Source organism: Chiloscyllium punctatum, chromosome 3 (genome assembly GCF_047496795.1).
Source record: "Chiloscyllium punctatum isolate Juve2018m chromosome 3, sChiPun1.3, whole genome shotgun sequence".
Taxonomy (NCBI): domain Eukaryota; kingdom Metazoa; phylum Chordata; class Chondrichthyes; order Orectolobiformes; family Hemiscylliidae; genus Chiloscyllium; species Chiloscyllium punctatum.
The window spans coordinates 106,916,014-106,941,912 of NC_092741.1; the positions used below are offsets into that span (position 1 = coordinate 106,916,014).

General features: G+C 40.7%; 1 protein-coding gene across 5 annotated transcripts in view; it reads right to left on the bottom strand.

Moving 5' to 3' along the window:
• The window catches only part of LOC140463703 (uncharacterized), a 438,200-nt gene that overhangs the window by 101,513 nt on the left and 310,788 nt on the right, over positions 1–25,899 (bottom strand). For all 5 annotated transcript variants that reach the window (XM_072558071.1, XM_072558067.1, XM_072558062.1 and 2 more), the window contains 6 exons: positions 20,466–20,519; positions 18,653–18,706; positions 2,580–2,669; positions 2,423–2,467; positions 1,051–1,128; positions 642–677 (listed from right to left, as the gene is read on the bottom strand). In XM_072558071.1, coding sequence (XP_072414172.1) covers positions 642–677; positions 1,051–1,128; positions 2,423–2,467; positions 2,580–2,669; positions 18,653–18,706; positions 20,466–20,519 — 357 coding nt within the window. The remainder of the gene's footprint in view (positions 1–641; positions 678–1,050; positions 1,129–2,422; positions 2,468–2,579; positions 2,670–18,652; positions 18,707–20,465; positions 20,520–25,899) is intronic.

A 25,899-nucleotide genomic window follows, 5' to 3' on the forward strand; every position in this document is an offset into this window, starting at 1 on the left:
ATCAAGTTGCAGGGCCAAACCAAGATGGCAGATTTCCTCTCCTGAAGGCTACTAGTGATAGGTTTCTTGACAATCCGACTTGTTTCATGCTCACTATTAATGAGACTATTATTTTATTCCAGATTTACTAACTGAATTTAAATGTCCCCAGATGCTGTGACGGGAATTGAACTCAGTACTCCAGTGTATTAGTCCAGGCCTCTGGATTACTCATCCAATAATATTAGCACTATGTTACTTCTCCCCTCACAATCTCAGAGACATCAAAGATTTTGTGAAAACTTTGTGAAAGTTAAAGGGGAATCTCATCGGGCTGATCAAATCTCAAAACATTTGTTCAAACCAGATCAAGAATGTTGGACTGCAGGTCATAAGTTTAGATATGTGTGTTAGGGAAAGGGACTTCCTTCTGAAAAGCTGCCAAGTGTTTTGAATAATCTGTTCAGAAAAGTAACTGAACAAAAACAGAGCAGGCCACAGTTACATAACATGATAAAAAAGGTAGAACACAGATAGGTTTCAGGAGACAAAAAAGACCTTTCCTGATGTCCAACATTCACTGTATCTGAACTGATGAGATTCAAGGCACAACTTTTGTATTGTATTTGTTTAATCTTCATTGTTATTGAAAAAATTCTTACCCTTATACCTGGCTCTCCAGAAGGACCTCGTGGACCCTATGAAAAGATGAAGAAAAATAGCCATTTAAACTTGTCCCAATTTTAATTCATCTCTTTCAATCAATTTATAATATTTCCTAACATGTATTTCTAGATTTGCAGTTCTCACAAGGGTGTTGTTCCCACAATGATAGGAAGGAGATTCCAGATTGTGGTGTTGACAATAGCAATTGAGCAATCATCTTTGTACTTGTTGGAATGGTGACAGACTTTGCAGAAAACCTGGAGACAGTGGTGTTTCCAATGCTATTGGAATTCTTCTAATTCTTTTCTCAATGGTAGAGATATTAGGGGGCTAGAGGTAGTGTCAAGCTAATGGTACTAAAGAAAATAAAGTGTCAGAGGTCCTACTAGAATTTTGTATACTTACTGGGGGCCCGAGGCGGCCAACTCCAGGTGGTCCTTTCTCACCTTTTGGACCTTGAAGACCCGGGAATCCACGCTCCCCCTAATAAAACAAACCCTAGTATTATCAAGATAAACTGTGAAAGCATTATTCTTAGAATCTACACAGCTGTGGAGTAAAATGGAACTGTTATCAAGATTTGGTCATTGGCACCTTTGATTTATTCATGGGCATTCCTTCTCAAATTTCACATGAAAGCAATATACCCACAGAGGATTAAGTGATTGCCGTGTCAAATCTTTCAGTACGCATGAATCTTAATCAAAGTAGTTCAGTCACGTAATGACCAATGATAAAGTACATTTCTAAATGGAGGTAATGATGTTAGGTCCCTTTGAAAACACCAAACTTGCCTTTTATCCACGCTCATAGGTAGTGAACATGATGAGAACTGCCATCATTGGCCTGGGATAGGTTAGAATGCAACATTCCTACTAGGGTGGTTTGTATCACTGCCTTAGTCACCACTCCTCAGTGACTGGATGACCTGATAAACTGACATCCCAAGACCTGGGTACTGGCAGTTTGGGACTCTGTAGTAAGGAGTGTCAGGAAGCATTGGGTAAGAGAGAGAAGAAAGATCCAGAGAAACATTCCCCAACACCTTGTCCAGAGAATTTTAATGAGACCAGCACATTACATAGCCTGTTTGTCCTCTGGGATCATTAAATCATCCTTAATTTTCATTGTCATATACTTTCTTTACCTAATTAAGCAATGTATCATATCTAAACTGCTGCTTCTAAACTCAACAAACTGTCATAAAATTGCGAGAAATCATTGACTGTCTGTATTAGATAACCAGAATCATGAACCACTAAAACCAGCAGGGAAATGATTGAGATCTAGGAGGATTTTTAATTATTCTGTCCATTTAGATTAGATTAGATTACTTACAGTGTGGAAACAGGCCCTTCAGCCCAACAAGTCCACACCGACCCACTGAAGCGCAACCCACCCAGACCCATTCCCCTACATTTACCCTTTCACCTAACACTATGGGCAATTTTGGTCTCATGATTTTAATAACTGTACTTTTTAATCTAAGATAAAATAATGGATACCTTTATCTATTATTTTTTCTCCCATGATAATTTGTTTAACTTCTCACTATTTCCCTGGGTTGCATACTCCTCTCCAGCTCAGAGCACATTTTGTGATCATATGCCTCTGAACTTGGAGAATGGGCCTGTTGATAAATGTCCCTCTCATTTCTGCTTCCTTCCTCAGATGTACAATTGACATAACTGAAGGTTCATTCGCAATTGCTTATCAAAGCTTGGAATTACCATGGTTTGATTGTACAACATTGATTAATAAGTCAGTTTACGATTACCTTAGATCCCCGTGATCCTCGTGTTCCAGGTGGACCAACTGGCCCCTAATTGAAACAAGGAGACAACAGTTAAAGGGTTAAAATAGAAACTATTTGATTTATCAGAATGGATATGTTTTCATTTCTTCATTCCCTCTTTCTCCATAATGACACAGACCTCTTTTCCCTGTATTCCTATTCCTGCAGGTCCAGGGTCACCTTTGTCTCCTTTCTCTCCCGGCGGTCCGAAACCATCCCCAGAATCTCCCTGTAACCATAGCAACAGTTAACATAAATGCAGTTCTTCAGACTTACACTGTCAAAGCTAAAAACTGTACTCAGCAGCAATAGAGCCATGAATCTGGGATTACTCTAAGGAAGAAGTAGGCAAATGAATGAGGAAGTCCAAGAGGAACTCCTTCTTTACAATGGTGATTATTCAAAAGGGAAGACTTTCACCTGGAACTCAGCAGAGCAGAATGCTGAATAATCCCCACAGTTACCTTTGGAAGAAAATAACTTTCATTTGTATAGCTCCTTTCACATATTCATGTAACATTACATTAGAAAGAATGCAGAAAAAATTACTAAGATGCAACCTAAACTGGAAGGTTTGAGTTATTAGGAGAGATTGGATAGGCTTGGACTTCTTTTTCCTGAAGCGTGGGAGATTGAGGGGAGATCTTATTGACATTTATAAAATCATGACAGGCATAGATAAGGTAGATAGCTGACAACCTTTCGCAGGGTAGGGGAGTCTAAAACTAGAGGGCATAGGTTTTAGGTGCGAGGACAGAGGGTCTAGACAAGGAGCTTTTTCACATAGAGGGTGGTGAGTGTCTGGAATGGGCTGCCAGAGGTAATGGAGGAAGTGAGCACAATTTTGTCATTTAAGAAACATTTAGACAGATAATTGGATGAAATAGGTATGAAGGGATATGGACTAAACACAGGGAAATGGGACCAGTTCAATTGTGAAAAAATGGGTTGCATGGGCAAGTTGGATCAAAGGTCTGCTTCCATGCAAAAAACTTTTTTGACATCCTCAATGTCCCACAGTCATTTCTAGACAAATAACTTTGGCAATGGCTTTTGTTCGGCCGGGAAACCCAACTACCAATTTATACATAGCAACATCCCAAAATACAAAAATGTAATCAATAGCCATTTTATTTGTGACGGTGGATTCGGTTTAGGGATTCAGGTTAACTCAAATCTTACTTTACTGAAGAAAAGCAATGTCCCATGGGTACTTTTTTGTCAATAGAGGGAGTAAAATTTAATGGAGAGGGTGTTCTCCTGTGCTGAGGTCTATTAGCTGGCTGGTGGTGGGACATCTGTTTATCACCCGACAGGAAGTGGGTGGGGGTGGGGGTGTTCCTTGTAAGGGGGATGACAGGAGGAGAGTTCGGGAAGGGGGGATTGGAGATGGAGTGATGTCCACTACCCTCCACCATTTGCCTACCCAAGGTCCAAGTAAGGTAACCTATCAGACATCCCAAACCCCCTCCACCCCATCCCTCTTCCCATTGTGGCTAGGGGAGAAAGCAACAATTCATTCAGCACTTAAATGCAAGGATTAGGTCAAACATAATGGGTTGTGGTGGGGGGAGGGTTGTGGGGCATCTGAATGATTGTTACTACAGACTGACTGTGTTTCAGTGTCCGCTTCAAGTATTTACATTCATTGTGTTTTCAACATTGGCAGCTTTTAAATAAATATACCAGGCATCAGAGATACAATATAAAGTACAGTAAACTCCCTGTTATCCAGCATGTATGGGGAATAGGATGTGCCAGTTACATGAGAAATACTCTTATAGTAACCCAGTACAACATGCCCCAGTACTCCTGGAATAAAAAAAACCTTAAATTTAAATCTCACAAAGGTAGTGCAATTTATTCACTGGATTCTGAAAACTTTGATAACACTTCACCAGCTTGTAGTTGCATCTCAAGCAGCAGCTGATGTCCAGAGCTCAGTAGATGTGGATTTAGGTCCTCTTGAATAAATTTCTGTCTGCTTGCATCAATCTCTCATGTGTGACAATGTTACAGTTTTAAGAGGTGTATTTTATCTTTTTTATATTAGATTCCCTACAGTGTGGAAACAGGCCATTTGGCCCAACAAGTCCATACCAACCCTCCGAAGAATAAACCACCCAGACCCATTACCCTTCACTTACCCCTGACTAATGCAGTTATTTTTATGGAGAAAGGTTAAGACGAAGGTACTGGGCAGTCTGCTCCAAAGCCAATAAAGTAAATAGCTTGAGAGGCCTGAGAGTTGTTTTAAAGTGGGAACAATAAAAGCAGCCTGAATGGGTGGGGGGTCAGGCTACCACAGAACCAGGATTTTTAGTTTTAGTTTCTCAGTTGTTGCTGCTAGGGTTTTGAAGCTGGATGTGGAAGCTGCTTTTCCTCTCTCTGTTACAGTTAAAAGCTGAATTCTCTTCTGTTGCTAGAATTACATGTGAGACAATCTATTTTACTGAATTTGCCTATGCCAAAGGTCACGTAGTATGGTGATGAAATGTCTAAAAACAAACCTTCCAGCTCAGCAAGCAAACTTAAAACTAGAATGTCAACATGAGCTACAAATTGTCTCAAAAATCTCAAACACCTGTGGGCCAATACGTAAAACTAGCCCAAAGATGGGTAACCAACGGCATCCGACTGAGCACCACCTGCGAACAACTGTATTTTCTGTGATGCTGTTATATCGGTACAGTTAAGTTAGAGTAGTTTATATATATTATTATGTTAAGCATTTTGAGAGAGTTACAGTTAAGCCACTTTTCTTTTCATGTTAGTTTGTTTGTATTTTAACTGTAGTGTATGAATAAAGTATGTTTTGCATCAAGACTGGTAGATTGACCAATTGAATTGCATCTGGAATGGCAATGCCCGGCACTTGCCTTTGAATAAGAACAGATAGGGTCTAGGCTATCTTCTTCATATATTTTGACAGGGTTTGTCTGGTTCATAACAAATTGGGGGCTCACCTGGGATCAAAATATTGAACACAAAGTTGAGTTTAGGATTATTGGACAAAAAAGCAGTGAGTGGTGTGTGTTGGGTTTTTTTTATTTTGGGCATTGCACTCAATTTATTTAAGAAGTTACTTCAGGAGTTTTACAGAATGTCAATTACAAAATACCATGCAAGGACTGTAACAAATACAACATCAGACAAACAGGCAGAAAACTAGCCACCAGGATACATGAATGCCAAACAGCCACCAAAAGAGGAGAAATTGAGGACTGCAGATGCTGGAGATCAGAGTCGAGAGATGCTGCCTGACTTGTTGTGCTTTCCCAGCAACACAATCTCGACAACAGCCACTAAAAGACATGACCCACTATCACAAGTCCTTACATACAGATGAAAAAAGACACCACTTTGACTGGGACAACACACCCATTGTAGGACAAGCTAAACAGAGATATGCATGTGAATTCCTAGAGGCCTGGCATTCTAACTGGAACTCCATCAATAAACACATCGAGTTGGACCCCATCTACTATCCTCAGAGAAAAGGAACCAGAACTGATATCACCCACCTTAAGAAACCTAGACACATAAACAGAAAGCAGGACATATCACCAGCATTTCACCGGAGGCTCATTGATGATGCCACGGTGATGAAATGTCCAAAAACAAACCTTCCAGCTCAGCAAGCAAACTTAAAACTAGAATGTCAACATGAGCTACAAATTGTCTCAAAAATCTCAAACACCTGTGGGCCAATACGTAAAACTAGCCCAAAGATGGGAAACCAATGGCATCCGACTGAGCACCATCTGCGAACAACTGTATTTTCTGCATGAAAGCCTCAGGAATCAGGTACTACCAAAATGTCTTAAATACAAACCACGAATCGATACCCTACAAGTCAAAAGAATAGCAGAATAGAACGGCCGCAGAATGTTGTGAGAAATTATTAACGATACTCACAACGAAAGCCATGAATACAATTGTGAAATTTGCACCAAAACCTTTAAATCCTAACATGACAGACCATGAATGGACAGAAACATAACAAGCCGTAAGCATCAAACAGCAGAAAATGAAAAAAACTAACCCTGCAGGAAAAACTGGACAAGCTCACAAAAAAGAACAACACAGACCTCACAGAGGTTTGGATAAAAAACCTATCAAACCAATCACTAACAGATACAGGAAGAGCCATCCTAGTAAGGTTGTTAAACTACAACTACAGAGACACAGACAAAAAATGACTTCCTGGCAGCATTAGAATCAACACTGAAAGACAACGGACTCACACAAAAACCAAGCAGACCATCAGACAGTTGCACCAACACTAAGCAGGAAAAAGGAAGGGAACACACTCAACACACAGGAAAGGAAAGCCCTAGAAAGATTCAAAAAAGACAAAAACAATGTAATCCTACATGCCAACAAAGGGCGCATGAACGTCATTCTAAACAGATCAAAGTACATTGAAAAAGAAACTCACTGCTTGCAGATACCAACACTTACCAACAGGTGGTGATAGACCCGACCCCACAGATAGAAAATCATATCACAACCATGTTGAAAAGGCTTCAGAAATTAGGACAATTAAATAAAACAGTCTGCCAAAAAATGAAACTGGATGGATCCAACACACCTGCTTCTACAGACTACCTAAAGTACACAAATCAGCGCACCCCCTCAAACCCATAGTCTCATTAACTGGAACACCTACATGCAGACTAGCCAAGGATTCTCACCAAAAACTGAAATATCTATTAGAAGACTCATACCACTCCATTTACGCCACCCAAGAATTCATGAACAGCATCAAAGACACGAAGATCGAAGAGGACTGACTGCACCACTAGAGGAACCAAGGACACAAACACCAGACAGCACCAACTTCATCAGCAAAGACAAAATGCTCAAGCTAAAGGGTGGCACGGTGGTTAGCACTGCTGCTTCACAGCGCCAGGGACCTGGGTTCAATTCCTGACTCAGGCGACTGACTGTGTGGAGTTGGCATGTTCTCCCTGTGTCTGCGTGGGTTTCCTCCGGGTGCTCCGGTTTCCTCCCACAGTCCAAAGATGTGCAGGTCAGGTGAATTGGCCATGCTAAATTGCCCGTAGTGTTAGGTAAAGGGGTAAATGTAGGGGAATGGGTGGGTTGCGCTTCGGCGGGTCGGTGTGGACTTGTTGGGCCGAAGGGCCTGTTTCCACACTGTAAGTAATCTAATCGAGAAGACCTATGCCTCACCAACCACTTCACATTCAATAACAAGATCTACAAACAAATCAATGAAGCACCTGTAGGATCACCAATATCGGGGTTCCTAGCAGAAGCAGTAATGCAGAGACTTGAACAAACAGCCCTCCCAACTATCCAACCCAAATTTTGGGTCTGCTACGTGGATGACACCTTTGTCATCACAAAACGGAACAAATTATAGGAAACCTACAACACCATCAACAACATCCTCACTGGCATAAAATTCACAAAAGAGGAGGAAAATGACAAATGACTCCCATTCCAAGCTGTCACAGTAGAATGAAATGGAAAACTTCAAACCAGCTTCTACAGAAAAACAACACGCACAGAACAAATATTTAATTACAGAAGCAATTATCCCAACACCCACAAACGAGGAGAATGTTATTTCAATGAGCCACAACACACTGCAGCACCCAGGAACTATGAACACCAGAAGAAAAATACCTATGGAGCATATTCAGAAAGAATGGTTACCCAATAAACACAGTCCACTGATGTCACAACAACAAACCCAGAAACTCTCGCCACATTACCTTACATCAAGGACAGCTCTGAAATGACTTTCAGCCTACTCAGACCCCTTGGCATCATGGTAGCCCACAAACCTATCAACACACTTATACAGTGGCTAATGAACCTAAAGAACCCTATACAAACAACCAGCAAAATGAATATCATTTACAAAATACCATGCAAGAACTGTCAGAAACACTACATTGGACAAACAGGCAAAGTCTAGCCACTAGTATACAGGAACACCAACTAGCCACCAAAAGACATGATCCACTATCACAAGTATCCTTACAGATGAAAAAGGACACCACTTTGACTGGGTCAACATATCCATCGTAGGATAAGCTAAACAGAGACATGCACGGGAATTCCTAGATGTAGGCATTCTAACCGGAACTCCATCAATAAACACATTGATTTAAACTCCATCTACTATCCTTTGAGAAAAAGAACCAGAAATGATATCACCCACCTTAAGAAACCAAAACACATAAATAGAAAGCAGGACATAACACCAGTGCTTCACCGGAGACTCACTGATGATGTTACCTAGTATGGTGACAAAACATCTGAAAACAAGCCTTTCAGCTCAGTGAGAAAACTTACAAATGAGTTTAACAGAAAGTGAACAAGGCAACGTTTTTGCAATTGGTAACAAGCTCGCATTGGGGTTCCCACTCTCTCTGGAAAAAAAAATTAAGCAATAACTCAACATTTATGATTGCTGGAAATGGCATCAGAATGATTGAAAATGGCTAAAATTCAATTTCAAATGAAGCAGCTTGAAAATGAAAAGGAAACAGAATAGTTTGAGCTATGATTAAAAACAGAAGAAAAAGAAAAGGAATGCCCTAGCAAAAGCAAGGGAGAAGGAAAGAGTTTTTTGAACTTCAGAGATTGGAACTGAAAACTCAAAGTTGAATTAGAATGATGGAGGTAGAAGTGAAAGGTACGAGTGGGAATGAAGACAGTGAGGGGGACCAATCCCATCCCAAATGACTGGTGGGGACCTGTTTTAATATATCCAACAGTTTCATAAATTCAATGAGAAGAATATATAAGCCCTTATCATTTCATTTGAGAAGCTGGCTAAATAAATGAAATGGCTGGTGACTATGTAGGTATTGTTGATCCAAACAAAGTTGGTACAAAGAGCTAGTGAGGTATTTGCATCATTCTCAGAGGAGATATTTGGGGAGTATGATGAGGTGAAAAAAAACATTTTAAGTACATATAAGTTAGTACCAGAATGCCACGGACAATGCTACATACGATTTGAAAGGAACAAACAAAGTAATTTTGATAGGTACATAAGGACATTAAAAACAGATCAAACATTTGAAGCTTTTAGAGAGGCGATTATTTTGGAGGAGTTCAAAAATTCACTTCCTGAAGCAGTGATGACTCAAGTGGGAAAGCAGAGAGTTAAATCTGCAATATTAGTAGCGGAAATGGCACATGATTATGAGTTGGCTCGTAAATAAAAGTTTGGCTTCTGATATTAATTTCAATGTGTGATGGATAGAAATTGGAGAAACAGAAATCCTGAAGTGTTAAGGGAAAAGAAGATCTCATAGAAGATAATACATACAGTTTACCTCTGGGTAAAATGCAAACCCATTAGGGGGAAAGAGAAGTTTAAAAATCTCCGGTGTTTTCACTGAAATAAAGATGAACACATGAGGTCACAATGTTGGTAGTTCAGAAAAAGCACTTAAAAGACAAATGTGGGAAAACAAAATAAGACAGGAGTATTGATGAAGTGCTAAAGGAAACCACTGTGGGAGCTAAAAAGCTGCAAAAATGTGCAAATGAATCAGGGGTTATTTGAAAAGTGCCAGATCTCTTTAAAGAACTGACTTGCATAGGTAAGGTTTATATACCAGGAGGAGAAATTAAAATTTTATGAGATACGGGAGGAAGTCAATTTTTGATGGTGAGAGATGAGGAGATATGTAATTTGGAAGGACAACTGCCAGAAAAAAGTTGTAATATGTAGAATTCATGGTGAGAAGAGCAGTGTTCTATTACATAAAGTGAGGTTAGAGTCTGGTGAAATGTGAAGTGGTGGTAGGAATAATCCAGAAATCCTTGGTGCCTAAAATACAGCTTATCCTTGGTAAAGATATAAGTGGATCATGTTGGTGTGTGGTTCAAAGGTCAGTGGAAATTCAGGTAAATATATTCTAGGATGTTTCCTGATTGTGTGGTAACAAGATCACAAAGCCACAGATGAAAACAGAAGGAGTAATCAAAGAGTAGATATAAGAAAGTTGAAGTTCAATTATCAGAAACTGTTTGATCAAATGGTTGAGAAAAACAACAAGAACAGGTGGAAGACAAAGTGGATATTTTTAGTTCAGAGGAATTAGCTTAATTACAACAGAAACATGAAAAACTAAAGCAGTTGTATTAAAAAGTATACACGGAAGAAGAATCTGAGTGTATCTCAGAATGTTACAATCTTAAAGATGTTGTCTTGATGAGGAAATGGAGAGTATCACATATTCAGGTGGATGAGAAATGGGCAGAAGTTCATCAAGTGGCATTACCAGTAGGTTGTAGATATGAGGTGTTTTAGGTAGCACATGAATTAACAGTAGGAGGGAATTTGGGAATAAGGAAAGCTCAAGCCAAAATACAAGAACATTTTTGTTGGTCTAGATGACATAAGGAAATGATCGAATATTGCTTGACGTTATGTGTGTCAGGTAATTGGAAAGCCTCAGGCAATGATAAACCAGTGCCCTTAATACCTATTCTTGCATTTGTGGAAGCTTTTACAAGAGTTTTAATTGAATCCTACCTCAGCTGATAAATCGGTATTCCTCCATGTTGAACAACACGTAGAGGAAGCACTGTGGGCACAAAATATACTGTAGGTGGGAGATTTCAATGTCCACCACCATGTGTGTCTTAGCAGCATTACTACAGATCGAGTTGGTAGGATCTGAAAGGACGTAACTGCTAGACTGGGTCTGCGGCAGGTGGTGAGGAAACCAACAAGAGGGTAAAACACACTTGACCTCATCTTTACCAATATGCCAGCTGCAGATGCATCTGTCCATGACAGTATTGGTAAGAGAAACCACTGCACAGTCCTTGTGGAAACGTGGTCTCACCATCACATTGAGAGTAAGCTCCATAATGCTGTGTGGCACTATCACCGTGTTAAATGGGACAGGCTTTGGTCAGATCCAGCAACTTAAGACTGGGCATCCGTGAGGTACTGTGGGCCATCAACAGAGCAGAATTGTACTCCAGTACAATCTGTAACTCGTGGCCTGACATAATCCCACTCAACCATCAAGGGGTTCAACCCTGGTTCAATGGACAGTGCAAGAGGGAATGCCAGGAGCAGCACCAGACATACCTGAAGATTAGATTAGATTACATTACATTACAGTGTGGAAACAGGCCCTTCGGCCCAACAAATCCACACTGACCTGCCGAAGCGTAACCCACCCATACCCCTACATTTACCCCTTACCTAACACTACAGGCAATTTAGCATGGCCAATTCACCTGTCCTGCACATCTTTGGACTGTGGGAGGAAACCAGAGCACCCAGAGGAAACCCACGCAGACATGGGGAGAACGTGCAAACTCCACACAGTCAGTCGCCTGAGGCGGGAATTGAACCCAGGTCTCTGGCGCTGTGAGGCAGCAGTCCTAACCACTGTGCCACCGTGCCGCTCACAAAAGATGAGATGTCAACCTGATGAAGACACCAAACAGGACACCAAACCTGCATGCCAAACAGCATAAGCAGCACCTGATAAGCAAAGACAGAGCTAAGTGACTCCGTAAACAATGGATCAGATCTCAGCTCTACAGTCCTGCCACATCCAGTGATGAATAGTGTTGGACGATTAAACAACTGTTTGGAGAAGGCTCCAAATATCTCCATCCTAAATCATGGAAGAAGCCAGCACATCAGTGCAAAGGATAAGACTGAGTTTTTGACAGCAACCTTCAGTCAGAAGTGAGAAGTGGATGATCCATCTTGGCCTCCTCCAGTGATCCCAGCATTACAGATACCAGTCTTCAGCCAATTCGATTCATTCCATGTGAGATCAAGAAATGGTTGGAAACACTTGACACTGTGAAGGCTATGTGTCCTGTTAACATTCCGGCAAAAGCGCTGAAGACCTTTGCTCCAGAACTTGCCGCTCCCCTAGCCAAGCTGTTCTAGTACATTTACAACACCAGTATTTACCCAACAAGGTGGAAAATTTCACAGGTATGTCCTATACATAAAAAAGCATGGCAAATCCAACCTGGCCAATTACCACTCCATCAGTCTACTCTCAATCATCAGTAAAGTGATGGAAGGTGTCATCAACAGAGCTATCAAGCAGCATCTGTCAGCCCCAACCTGCTTTGTGATACCCAGTTTGGGTTCCACCAGGGCCACTCAACGCCTAGCCTCATTACACCCTTGGTTCAAACATGGACAAAAGAGTTGAATTCCAGAGGGTAAGGTAAGAGTGACAGCTTTTGACATCAAGGCTGCATTCAACTGAGTGTGACATCAGGGAGCTCTAGCAAAACTGGAATCAATGAGTATTGGGGCAAACTCTCTGGTGGTTAGAGTTATACCCGACACATAGGAAAATGATTGTGGTTGTTGGAGGTCAGCCATCTCAGCTCCAGGACATCTCTGCAGGAGTTCTTTAGGGTACTATCCTAGGCTCAACCATCTTCAGCTGCTGCATCAATGACCTTCCCTCTATCATAAGGTTTTAAGTGGGGATATTCGCTGATGATTGTACAGTGTTCAGTACTGTTCATGACTCCTCAGATACTGAAACAGTCCATATTCAAATGCAACAAGAGCTGGTCAATATCCAGGCTTGGGCTTACAAGTGACAAGTAACATTTGCGCAACACAAATGCCAGGCTATAACCATCATGAAAAGAAATGATCTAACCACCGTCACTTGTCATTCAATTGTGTTTCCATCACAGAATTCCCCACTTTTGACATATCATTGACCAAAAACTCAACTGGACTCACCACATAAACACAGTGGCTACAACAGCAGGTCAGAGGCTAGGAATACCGCAGAAAGTAACTCACCTCCTGACTTCCCAAAGCCCATTCACTACTTACAAGGCAGAAGTCAGGAGTGTGATAGAATGTTCCCCACTTGCCTGGATGACTGCAGCCCCAATGACACTCAAGAAGCTTGACACCATCCAGGAGAGAGGGGCTTGATTGGCACCACATTCACAAGCATCCATTCCCTCCACCACCAACACTCAGTAGCAGCAGTGTCTACAAAATGCACTGCAGAAATTCACCAAAGATCCTCAGACAACACTTTTCAAACCCATGGCAATTTCAATCTAGAAGGGCAAGTGCAGTAGATACATAAGAACATCACCACCTTCAAGTTCCCCTCCAAGTCATTCACCATTCTGAACTGGAAATATTGCATTGTTCTGTCACTGTCACTAGCTCAAAATCCTGGAATTCTCTGCCTAGTGGCATTGTAGATCAAACTACAGCAGGGGAATTGCAGCAAGAAGGCAGCTCATCATCACTTTCTCAAGGACAATGAGGGATGGGCAATAAATGCTGGTCAGCCAGTGATACCTACATCCCACAAGTTAATAAATAAAAAAAGTTATATTGCTGGTAATGTGTCTGAGACAACTGAATTTACTGATCATAATCCCTTACAGTTTCTGGGCAAGTTTAGGATAAAACATCCAGACAGGTTAGATGGAGCTTATTATTGCAGCCTTCAATTTCAAAATGGGACACGTGGCAGGACATGAGAATGCAATTCCTGACACATTGTTGCAACATTGATGAAGGAAGGCGGAGGCATTCAATGGCAGGAAAGAAACTGACTCAAATGGACTGTATGAGCCTGATGAAGGGCTTATGCCCGAAACGTTAATTCTCCTGCTCCTCGGATGCTGCCTGATCTGCTGTGCTTTTCCAGCACCAGATTCTCGATTCAAATGGACTATAGTTATGAATGTTTGCATGCTTATAGTCAACATAATGTATGTTCATCGTTGTGTACTGATAACGTAATGTTAAAGGTTTTTAAAAATGAAGATGCCTTTGCATATTGATGGTCCTTTTTAAGGGGGAGGTGTGAAAATACTATGGCTTTAAGCGGTGTATGTTGTGCTGACTTTTTTATAAAGAAAGATTAAGACCGAGGTCCAGAGCAGTCTGCTTCAAAGCCAATAAGCAGCTTGTGAGGCCTTGAAGTTTTTTTCTTAAAAGTTGGAACAATAGAACCAGCCTGAACAAGTGGGATCAAGCGTCCATAGAAACCGGATTTTTAGTTTTAATATTTCATTTGTTGCTGCTGGTTCTCTTCCTGCTGCATATGAGATAATTTATTTTACTGAATTTGCCTTTGCTAACGGTGTGTTTATGGGATGTTGTTATACTGGAACAATTAATTATTGCAATTAATATATGTATATCTTATTATATTAAGCTTTTCAATAGAGTAAGAGTCAGGCCAATTCTTTTTTTATTTTGCCTGTATTTTAACTATCTTGTATGAATAAAGTGTGGTTTGCTTCAAGATTGGTAGTTTGACCAATTGAAGTACATCTGAAACACCATGCCTGGAACTTGCCGTTAAAATAAGAAAATGTTTCGGTCTAGACTATCTTCTTCATATACTTTGAGGGGGTTTAGTCTGGTCCACAATATATGCAAATATTGGGACTGCAGGAAATTAAATTGCATTAAAGCTTGTGGAGTAAAGTTTCAGGGCATTTTCCACTCTTTCGGCAGAAGTCCATCATGAAATTCTCTTAGCCTGCTTCTCTACCATCATCACTTTTCTTGAACTTTAGGTTACAACCACTGTCTATAATGTCTTCTATATTTAACGTCATTTTAATAGGATCATCTTTATCAACATCCAGCCATCCATCAAACTCATTTCTGGAAATATTTCTCACTGGATTTACAAAATTAACACAGGCAACCAATTTCATGATTCTTCAAGGATAATTTTGCAAGTTGCATGAAAATTCCAGACGGTTGGGTACCAGATAACCAGGTGTTTACTCGATTGATGTTAACATTCTGTAGGGATTGCAAAAGAACAATCTGCAATCAATCTCCCAAATAGCTGAATTATTAACCATTGGTTTAACCAACATTTCTGATTTATTAGCTCCACCCAATTCTGAAATATACTAGATAACGTGGGTTTTACCATCCTGCCTTTCACTGCCTTGTCTAAGGCACTTAACAGATTCTGGGGTGTAGACATTCTCGTAATATGGTAACAGCCACAGATAAATGACTTGATTACTTTATAGGATCACAGAATGGATACAGGACAGGAGAAGGCTAACTGGCCCATGTGCTCGTTCTCTAAAAATGCAAATCATCTTATTCCCAATCCCCTGCTTTTTCAGTATAGCCCGACAGATCCTTGCTCCTCAAACAACTTTTGAATGTCCCAATTGAGTTTCCACCACATGGTCATTCCAGATCCTCACCACTGGTTTTTCCTCATGTCATTGTTGCTTTTTTTGCCATTGAACTTCAGTTGGTATTCTCAAGCTGTATCAAAGAGAACAGCTTATTCCTCTCTGCTCTGTCCACAGCCTCCATGATTCTGAACACCTCAAACAAATCCCCTCTCAAACTTCTCTTACCCAAGGAGGGCAGTCACAGTTGTCTTTACAACTGAAATTCCTCATCCCTAGAAACACTCTTAGGAATCTTTTCTGTAATCTCCCCAATATCTTTATCTAAAATGAAGCTCCCAGACAATGTATTTTATTTGCTATGTTACATGGCACTGCTACCTCACAGTGCCAGGGACCTGATTTCGATTCCACCCTGAGGCGACTGTCTGTGTGGTGTTTGCACACTCTCCCCGTGTCTGCATGGGTTTCCTCCCACATTCCAAAGATGTGCAGGTTAGGTAGATTGGCCATGCTAAATCACCCATAGTGCCAGGGACTTGCAGGTTGGATGGATTAGCTGTGGGAAATGCAAGGTTATGGGGATCAGGTGAGTCTGTGTGGGATGCTCATCAGAGGTCGGTGTGGATTCAATGGGTTGAATGTCTGGCTTCAACACTATAGGGACTCTATGAAAAGATCAACATTGGCAAGGAGGTCAGAGATAATTCCCTTGCTCACCTTGAACAGAATGCCAGGAGATCAATTACACTCCACTGAGACAGGAGACTCACATTTAAGAAACAGCACATCCAACAGTGCAGCAGTTCTTCGTATTGTGCTGGAGTATCAGCCTAGATTCTGTCCACATGTTCTAGAGTTGGACTTGAACCCAACACCTGCTGTCTCAGAGACAAAAGTGCTACTCCCTGAGTCATGGCTGGCACTTCAATTTACAGTTGGTCTTAATCTTCATCAATCTTCATTAAATCATTCAGTCTTACAGCACATTGGGATGCCCGGTGTTCCATTTTATCCTTACAGTGCTTTAAAAAAATCGAATTAAGCCCTCTCCCCTGGATTTTCTGCTTATATTTGCAATAGTTATTTAGATTCAAAGATTCATAGAATCGCACAGTGCAGATAAGGCCCTTTGGTCCATTGAGTCTGTACCTACATAACTACCAATAAAAAAAACATTAATTCCAATTTCCTGCACTTGTCCAACATCTTTGAATTGTTTCATATTTGAAGTGCTCATCCAATTATTCTCTAAAGGTTGTAAAGTTTCCAGCTTTCACTACTTTCCAGTGTATTCTAGGTTCTCATCACCCATTGAGTGAAAATGTTATTTTCCCTAATATCCTCTGAATTACCTTCCTTTTCTCCTTAAACTATGCCCTCTTGTGATTGACCCCTCAGCCAATGAGAATAGTTGCTCTCTATTCATCCTGCCCATACCCCTCATAATCCTATATACCTCAATCATGTCCCTCCTCAATGTTCTCTGCTCTGAAGAAAACAATCTAGTCTTTCCTTATAGGTAACTTTCTCCATCCCTCCCTCAGGCAACATCCTGCTGTACCTCCTCTGTACCCCCCATCACATCATTCCTGTAGTGAGGTGACCAGAACTGCACACAGTACTTCGGATGTGGCCAGACTAACATGCTGTACAACTCCTATGTTATCTCCTGGCTCTTACACACTATGCCACGATTGATGAAAGCAAGTGACGCATATATCTTCTTAACTGCCGACTTTGGGGATCTGTGAATAATTACCCCAGATTCCTCTGTTACTGTGAGCTACCCAGTATCCTGCCATTCATTAAATACTCCCTCATCTTGTTTCTTCTTCCAAAGTGCATCACTTAGCATTTATCAGGGTTAAATACCATCTGCCAATGGTCTGCCCATCTGATGAAGCCATCTATATCTTGCTGAAACCTACAAACATCTTCTTTGCTATAAACCATTCTACCAACCTTGGTGTGATCTGCAAAACTGTTTAACATTTACCTCCATTTTCATTGCTATCATTTACGTGTATAACAAACAATAAAGGTCACAATACTGATCCTTGTGGTACACCATTGGAACCCAACCTCCAGTCACTCGGACAGCCTTCTACCATTACCCTTTGTGTCCTATTACTAAGCCAGTTTCTGATCCAGCTCACCAAGTTTCCCTTAATTCCATGTGCTTTAACCTTCTCAATCAGTCTCCTATGAGGGACCTTGTCAAATGCTTCGCTAAAATTCATATAATCTATATCAACTCAATTTCCCTCATCCACTCACTTGATCACATTTTCAAAAAAAGACTCTAACAAATTTGTTAGGCATGACCTCCCTCTGACAAAGCCATGCTGACTGTTCCTAATGTTTTTCCAAGTGGGTATTGATTCGCTCCTTCAGAATTTTCTCCAACAGTTTCCCTGCCACCAATGTGAGAGTCAACCAATCTGTAATTTCATAGTTCTTCTCTACCATCCTTCTCAAAAAGTAGAACAACATTAGCCAATCTCCAGTCTTCTGGTACTTACCTTCTCTTCTGGCCAGAGATGAATTAAAAATTTGTGTTAAGAGCCCCCACAATTTCCTGCTTTGAGCCCATAACAGCTTGGAATGTAATTCATCTGGCTGGGGGTTTGTCTGTTCACAAGCCTGACAGAGCCTCCATTATCCCCATTCCATGTCAAATGGTGCAATTTCCTCACAGTCTCTTTTCCTGAATTTTGTACTCATGTTCTCCTTTTCCAGAGTAAACACTAAAGAAAAATATTTATTTAACACACTTTCAATATCCTGCAGCTTCACACATAGATTGTCCCCGTGGTCCCTAATGGGCCTAACCATTTCCCTGGTTAACCTCTTCCCTTTAATGTATTTATAGAACATGTTAGGATTATTGTTAACCCTGTTCGCAAGTCCTTTTTCACTTCAACTGTTTCTTTTTTCCATGATTGCTAGGAAAATTGTACAAGACTTAAAATGGGTTGTCAATGGCTTGGCTTAGGACATAAACATGATGATAACACCAGTATTTCTAAAGATAATAACAGAATGAAAAGAAATAAAAACCTTGTCACCCTTTTCACCCTGTATTCCTGATTGGCCTGGTGCTCCTGTTGTTCCCTAAGAAACAATAAAAGAGAAAGAAAAATCATCACCAATCATTATTTGATCATAATCAGAAAGTGACAACCCAGTACAGGTAAACACCCGTTATCCGAAATCCCGAAACCCAAAAAGCTCCAAAGTCCAAAGGTTTTGTGTGAAGTTTTTTTCTCATAAACAAAGTTGTTTGGTATGCAAAAAGTTAACCCAAGTCCACAACCACTCGATGCATGTCACTCAGATGCGACGTGGGCGTGGTGGGGGCGTGTGGCCCAGCACTAACGTGCCTCAATTCTGTCTCAAGGCCCGATATACTCAGTGTGTCTGCTCCTCCAGTCAGATTATAAAAAAATTCACATCAAACTGTCACTTATTCTGAAATTCTGAATTCTGAAACCCAGCTAGTCCTGAGCATTTCGGATAAAGGATTGTGCACCTGTATGTTGCATCTGTTAGAGTCTGCCAAACCTCCTTAGAGCAGTACTGTCACAATAATTACAAAGTAGAAAATCCTTCCCATTTAAGACTGTGAGAGAGGTTCAAGTATAGTGAATGCACATGAAACTCATGGAGGAGGGAAATCCTAAACTGACATATCTTGAAAGAATTACTTCTTGAAGCAAGATTAACCCTTAGAAAACTTCCAATTACAAGCTTACCATTAAAAAAAAATCCTTGAGTGTTGAAAATAAGGCTCACTGTATAAATTAGAAATGTTGCCAGGCACAGGTATTTCAGCTGGATAAACCTGGGTTGTTTTCTTTGAAGCGGAGAAGGTTGATGGGGATTCTGATAGGACTGTATAAGATCATGAGGTGGATGGACTGAGTAAATAGAAAGTAGCTGTGCCCCTTAGTTGTGAAATCAACAACAAAGGGGTGTAATTTTGAAGTGAAAGGCAGGTAGTTTAGAGGGGATCTGAGGAAAATTGTTTTCACCCAGAGGGTGGTGAGGTCTGTAATGCAGTACCTTGGAGGATAATTGAGGCAGGAAACTTCATAGCCTTTAACAGTTACTTAGATGAGCACCTGAAGTGTCATAACCTTCAGGGCTATGGGCGTAGCGCAGCAAACTTGGGCTAGTGCAAGTGAAATATATTTTTGGTGGGACAGACGCTATGTGCCAAAAGGCCTCTTGTGTACTGTGTAACACTATAATCCTATGATTCTCCTGAGGTTGGTTCATCTGAAAATAAAAGTGCGCAGTTAGATTTGGTTATAGATTAGAAGCAACCGGACTGAATGGTCTCTATAACCAACTCTCTGAGAAAATGACTTTTATTTTTATGATTCTGGATTAAAGTGGTGCTGGAAAAGCACAGCAGTTCAGGCAGCATCCGAGGAGCAGGTGCAGCAAACTTGGGCTAGTGCAGGTGAAATATATTTTTGGGGGACAGGTGCTGTGGGCCAAAAGGCCTCTTGTGTACTGTGTAACACTATAATCCTATGATTCTGGCAGCATCCGAGGAGCAGGTGCCTGAACTGCTGTGCTTTTCCAGCACCACTCTAATCCAGAATCTGGTTTTCAGCATCTGCAGTCATTGTTTTTACCTCTTATTTTTGTGAGTTTTGCCATGGCAAAGACTGAATCATTCAAAGCTTTGCCCACTTCTTGAGGTCCAGTTTAAGCAGATTAGTGATTAGCAGATTAGGGGCAATTCTTCCATCTATCCAGAAATGAGGGATGGTGAATATAGTGTGATAATATGGAATCAGCACAGGATCATTAAAACTCATACATTTTCAATATTAATTTAAGAATGTTCAAACATACTTACTATTTCTCCTTTTAATCCTTTGGGACCCACAGGACCTGGTAATCCAGGTCGACCCTGAAAGACAAGGATGTTTGAAAGTATTACACTTTGCTAAAAGGAATGATAATGTTAAGCATCAAAGCTCTGTCAATAGAATGCAGCCATCCAGTTTCAGTCCTCCCTTGTCTGCCTTCAGATATGAGATCTGTCATATGCAGGCTGGACCCTACACTCTGCATTAACATAATATCACTGACATGAGTGGTGAATGTCTACACTCCTGCAATAATAATGCAGTCCTCAATGTTTTTTTGCCAATGTGACAGAGTCATAAATCTTCCATTATCATAGCTTCTCCCACTTACACCTGTCATTTTTTCATTTTACAAACTAACCTATTGATTATCAGTGTCGATGAAAGAATTCATGTTATGTTCCATATCAGCCTGCACCTTGGATATTCTCAGCTATCTTTGAGTCTGAGAGCCTTGGAGACAAATGGCATAACTCATACAAGGCTGATCTCTAGTACTTAAGGATGGAATGATCAAATTCAACCCATTGTTACAATGAAGTGTTCGAGGGGGATTTTCAGATTAGAGCTGAATAGCTAAAGTTGGTATGATAATGGGACAGAAGTTCAAATTGTCACTGAATTCTACCTTGCACAATGCCAGGATGTTGGCCTCGCTGATTCTCAGGCATCCTAAGTTCAATATGATTAATTGACTTGCTAAGTCACTGGAGAAGTCACTCAGCCAGCTACACTTAAGTCAAATATAGACAATACTGGATCAGGACAGGAAGCCCTTTCTTTCATAGATTTCATTAAGTGAATTTTTTTTCTATAATTTAACAACCTTTCAGCTCTAGACTTTTTTTGAACTCAGTATAAATACTTTTGTGAGGAAGTCTTGCAGTGCAGTAGATAGCATCCCTACCTTAACACCAGGAGCTTCATCTATGAGTCTCACACTCAGAATTGTTGGCCATGGAAAGGATGTTCATATTGTGGTCAAGTAGGTTGTTCTGAGGCCTTTAATCCTTTCACTACATCTGATTGAAGAAGATATACCTGGCAGAGTCTCCTTCTCAGCCATTTTGCAGAAGGAAATGGCAAAACCACTGCAGTATCTGGCTTATAAGTATGGACCAACCTAATGGAAGTACATGGCTTAATCCATGGAGACAGGAACAGAGGGGCAGAAGATAAGACAGATGGACTGACATGTACTCGAGTCATAGCCAACCTCATTTAAAAGTCAATTTCTGAATTCAATTTTTTTTCTTCATTTTTCAGATATCGTGGGCTTGTTTTAGGAACAGGGATTATGGATTCAATCTGGTGAGTCTTTTCCACAATCGTTCCTTTTTCGTGTGAACATCAAAACCCTGGCCCATAGATTCAGCACCATGGACAATAATCTGTGTCATTGTTTACTGTTCCATAGACCTAGGACGGTTTACCCCCTTGAAAGTGTCACCCTTGTGAAGTTCGACTGCCTATTTTACAGCTAATATTCAGGTCTTAAAACTTCAAGTTTTACACAATTCAATAAGGTAACTTAGATTTTCGCACTGGCATGCTAGGATCTGAACTCATTCCCTGGAATACTGTTCCATTCATAATCATTAAGTTCCCACACCGGTCCTTTGAATGGTAGTGAGGGGTAAGCCTCTGGGAGAACGAGGTAATAAGCTGCAATTGCACTAAATAGCAGGATGGGCTCAAGGGTCTAAATAGCCATTTGTTTCCAAAGAGGAATTATAGTAACTGCTCCTGAGAAACCTTTAAATGGATAGCTAAATGAGCTTACTTTCTTGCATTTGTCTTAAAATCAATTCTGTGTTGATTTTAGTGACTTCACTTTATTGCAAATTGAATGAGAAATTTTAACTTTTCCTTCTCCATGTGCAGAATTGCTAGTTGCTTCACCCAGGTATAACACATCAATCTTCATTTAAGAGTGACAAGTCAGTGATGGTTTAATCTGATTATAAAGACTGCAGTATGACTTCCAGAGTAATCATGGACCAACGGCAAAACATGTCCATCCACAACGCAGGAAGAGGATGGAAAGGAACCTATTCTCAAATTAAATGATGAAAATGTGGAACTTGCTCCCACAGCAATTATGTGAGATGAATTACATAGGTACATTTAAGAGGTAGCCTGAAAAAAGGCATGATGGAGCAAGGAATAGACAAACAGAATTGAGATCGTGTAAAGTTTCGTGGAAAGAATAAAACTGGTATGACATCCAGTTACAGTCACCACACATGAGAAAGGATCTGAGAGCCCTTGGGAGGGTACAGAGGAGATTTATCAGAATGATTCCAGTGTTGGAGGACTTTAGCTGTAAGATTAGATTGGAGATGTTAGGGATTTTGAGAGGAAATAAAGCAAACATCAGCAAGATTATGATAGGTTTCAATCAGGTAGACAGGGGAAACAGATTCCCATTAGTTCATTGTACAAAGAGAAGGGGACACAGATTTAAGGTTTTGGACCAAGACGGGGGGTGGGGGGGGGGGGGGGGAGGGGGGGAGATGAAGAAGATGTAAGGATGAAGCAGCAAATTACTGCAGATGCTGGAATCAGTACTTAAAACAACAAATGTTGGAGACCACAGCAGGTTAGGTATCACCCACGTAGAGAGAGCAAGCTAATATTTTGAACATAGATGACCGATGATGAGTTATCTGGACTCAAAATGTTAGCTTGCCTTCTCTCTGTTGAAGATGTAAAGATGACTGGAACCCACTTACCATGGAGATAGTGGAAGCACAGACAACAAAAAAATTCCAAACAAATTCAGTGGTCACTTGAGGGAAATAAAGTTTTAGGATTACAGTTAGAGAGTAGGGGATTAAGACTGACTGGAGAGTTCTACAAAGCTGGCATCAACATAATGCATCCAAGGCCCTCCTTTGGTACCATAATAACTTTATAATTCAGCTTCAGTTCAGTGCTGTTCATTTCAAGTGAGGAATTGTTTTCAGGGGTTTAAATATAATTAAATAATAGAAGATTGAGAGCCGACCTTATTGCAACATTCAAATGTCTCAGGGGTTTGGACATGATAAATGTGAACAGGTTGTTTCTCCTTATGTACCAACCAAGGATCAGAGGGCACAATCGCAGAATAAGGGGTCACAGATTTAAGACAGAAATGAGAAAGATTGTATTCTCTCAGAGGATAGTAAATCTGTGGGATTCTTTACTCTAGAGGGTTCTTAAGTTTGAACCATTAAGTATATTCAAGGCTGAAATAGATGGATTTTTAATCAGTAGGAAAATCAAGAATATTGGGAAAAGGCAGAAAGGTGGAGTTGAGGATTATTTGATCAGCCATGATCTCAATGAATGATGGACCAAACTCTTGCTTCTGCTTCTACATCTTATGGTCTTAAATACATCAGGTTTGTGCAACAATAGACAAACAAGATTACTTCATCATTGTCCTTTCAGTTGTACAGTGCTCTTGGGCTGATCTGTGACTCCTTGTCAAGAACCAATTGCCATATTGCAATGTTAGGAATACAATGATAATCTGTTTGGGCTGTAATGTGGTTGATTCTCAACTGCCCTCTGAAATGGCCTAGCAAGGTATTCAACTGTATTAAATGCTACAAAGTCTCAACAAAGAATTGAAACCAGATGGATCACCTGGCTTTGACCTAGGCACCAGAAAAGACAACACCAGAAACAGCACTGTTGACACTTAAAGTCCTCTTTGTTAACATCTGAGGGGCTAATGCCAAAGCTGGGTGAATTGTATTACAGAATAGTCAAGCAAAGACCGAGACATAGTACTCATGGAATCATACGTCACTGTCACCACCATCATCATCCTTCAATATTTTCTGTGCCACAGGCAGGACAGACCCAGCAGAGGTGACACCATAGTGGTGTAGAATCAGGAGTCCTGAACATTTACTCTGGACCCCATGAAGTCTCATGGCTTCAGGTTAAACATGCACAAGGAAACCTCCTGCTGGTTACCATGTACCGTACTCCTTTGGCTGATGAATCAATACTCCTCCATGTTGAACAATGTTTGGAGTAGGCACTGAGGGTGGAAAGGGTGCAAAATGTACACTGGTTGGGGAATTTCAAGCAGCAGCACCACTGAATGAACTGGTCAGGTCCTAAAGGATATAACTGCTGGAGTGGGTCTGAAGCAGGTGATGAGGAAACCAACAAGAGGGAAAAAGATACTTGACCACATCCTTACCAATCTACTACTGCAGATGCATCTGTCCATGAGTGACCACCACACAATCCTTCACATTCATGAAGTCCTATCTGGATATTAAGACTACCCTCCAAATGACACTATCACTGCACTAAACAGGACAGCCTTTGAATAGATTGAACAACTCCAGACTGGGTGTCCATGAGGTGCTATGGTTAAGAACAGCAGTAGAACAGCACAATTTGCAACCTCAAGACCCAATTCATCACTTATCACTCAACTTAACCCTTACATTAAGTCAAGGAATCAACCTTGATTTAATGGACAGTGCAGGATGGCATGTCAGGAGCAATACCAGGCATATCTAAAAATAAGATGTCAACCTGGTGAAACTACCATACAGGACTACTTGCATGCTAAACAGTGCAAGCAACCAGTGATAGACAGGGCTAAGTGATCCCACAACCAATGGAGCATTTATAAACTGAGCAATCCTGTCACATGTAGTTGTCCACAAATATCTCCATCCTCAACAGTGGAAGAGCCCAAGACTTTAGTGCAAAGGTTAAGGCTGAGGCATTCACAATGATCTTCAGCCAGAAGTGCTGAGTGGATGATCCATCTTGGCCTCCTCCAGTGATCCTCAGCATCACAGATACCAGTCCACAGCCAATTCAATTCAATCCACATGATATGAAGAAACACTTGGAGGCAGTGAATAGAGCAACAGCCCTGACAATTTTCTGGGAATAGTACTGTTATGAAGTCGAAAGCGTACATGGTCACTTTAAGAGAGAAATGCCTTTTCTGAGTTGAGAGATCGTGACAGCACATGTATCTGTGATTAGCTGTTAGGTACAGAGAGTGCTGAGAATTGATAATATCTAACAATCAACTTGGGGTTGTGTTTTGATGTTAAGGCAACTGGAGTTGAATTTAACGAACTAATTTAAATTGTGCCCAGGATACCAAAAACCAACTGAATTTGAATTTGATTGTATTGACAACATTGGGCCAATGAGAGGTTATGAGCCTTGAGAATTTAAAAAGGACATTTTGAAAATTAGTCAGAGCCAACTGCCATAGGAAGAAATAAACATCTCAATGTTCTCAAAGAAATCTCTCAGAAGATATTTTATACAAAGACACTCACAGTAAAAAAAGAAAAATCACACATGATCTAAGGAGAAGACAGCAGAATTGGAAGGATGGAATGAAACAGCAGATTCAGATGGACAAAAGAAAGCAGCAGATTT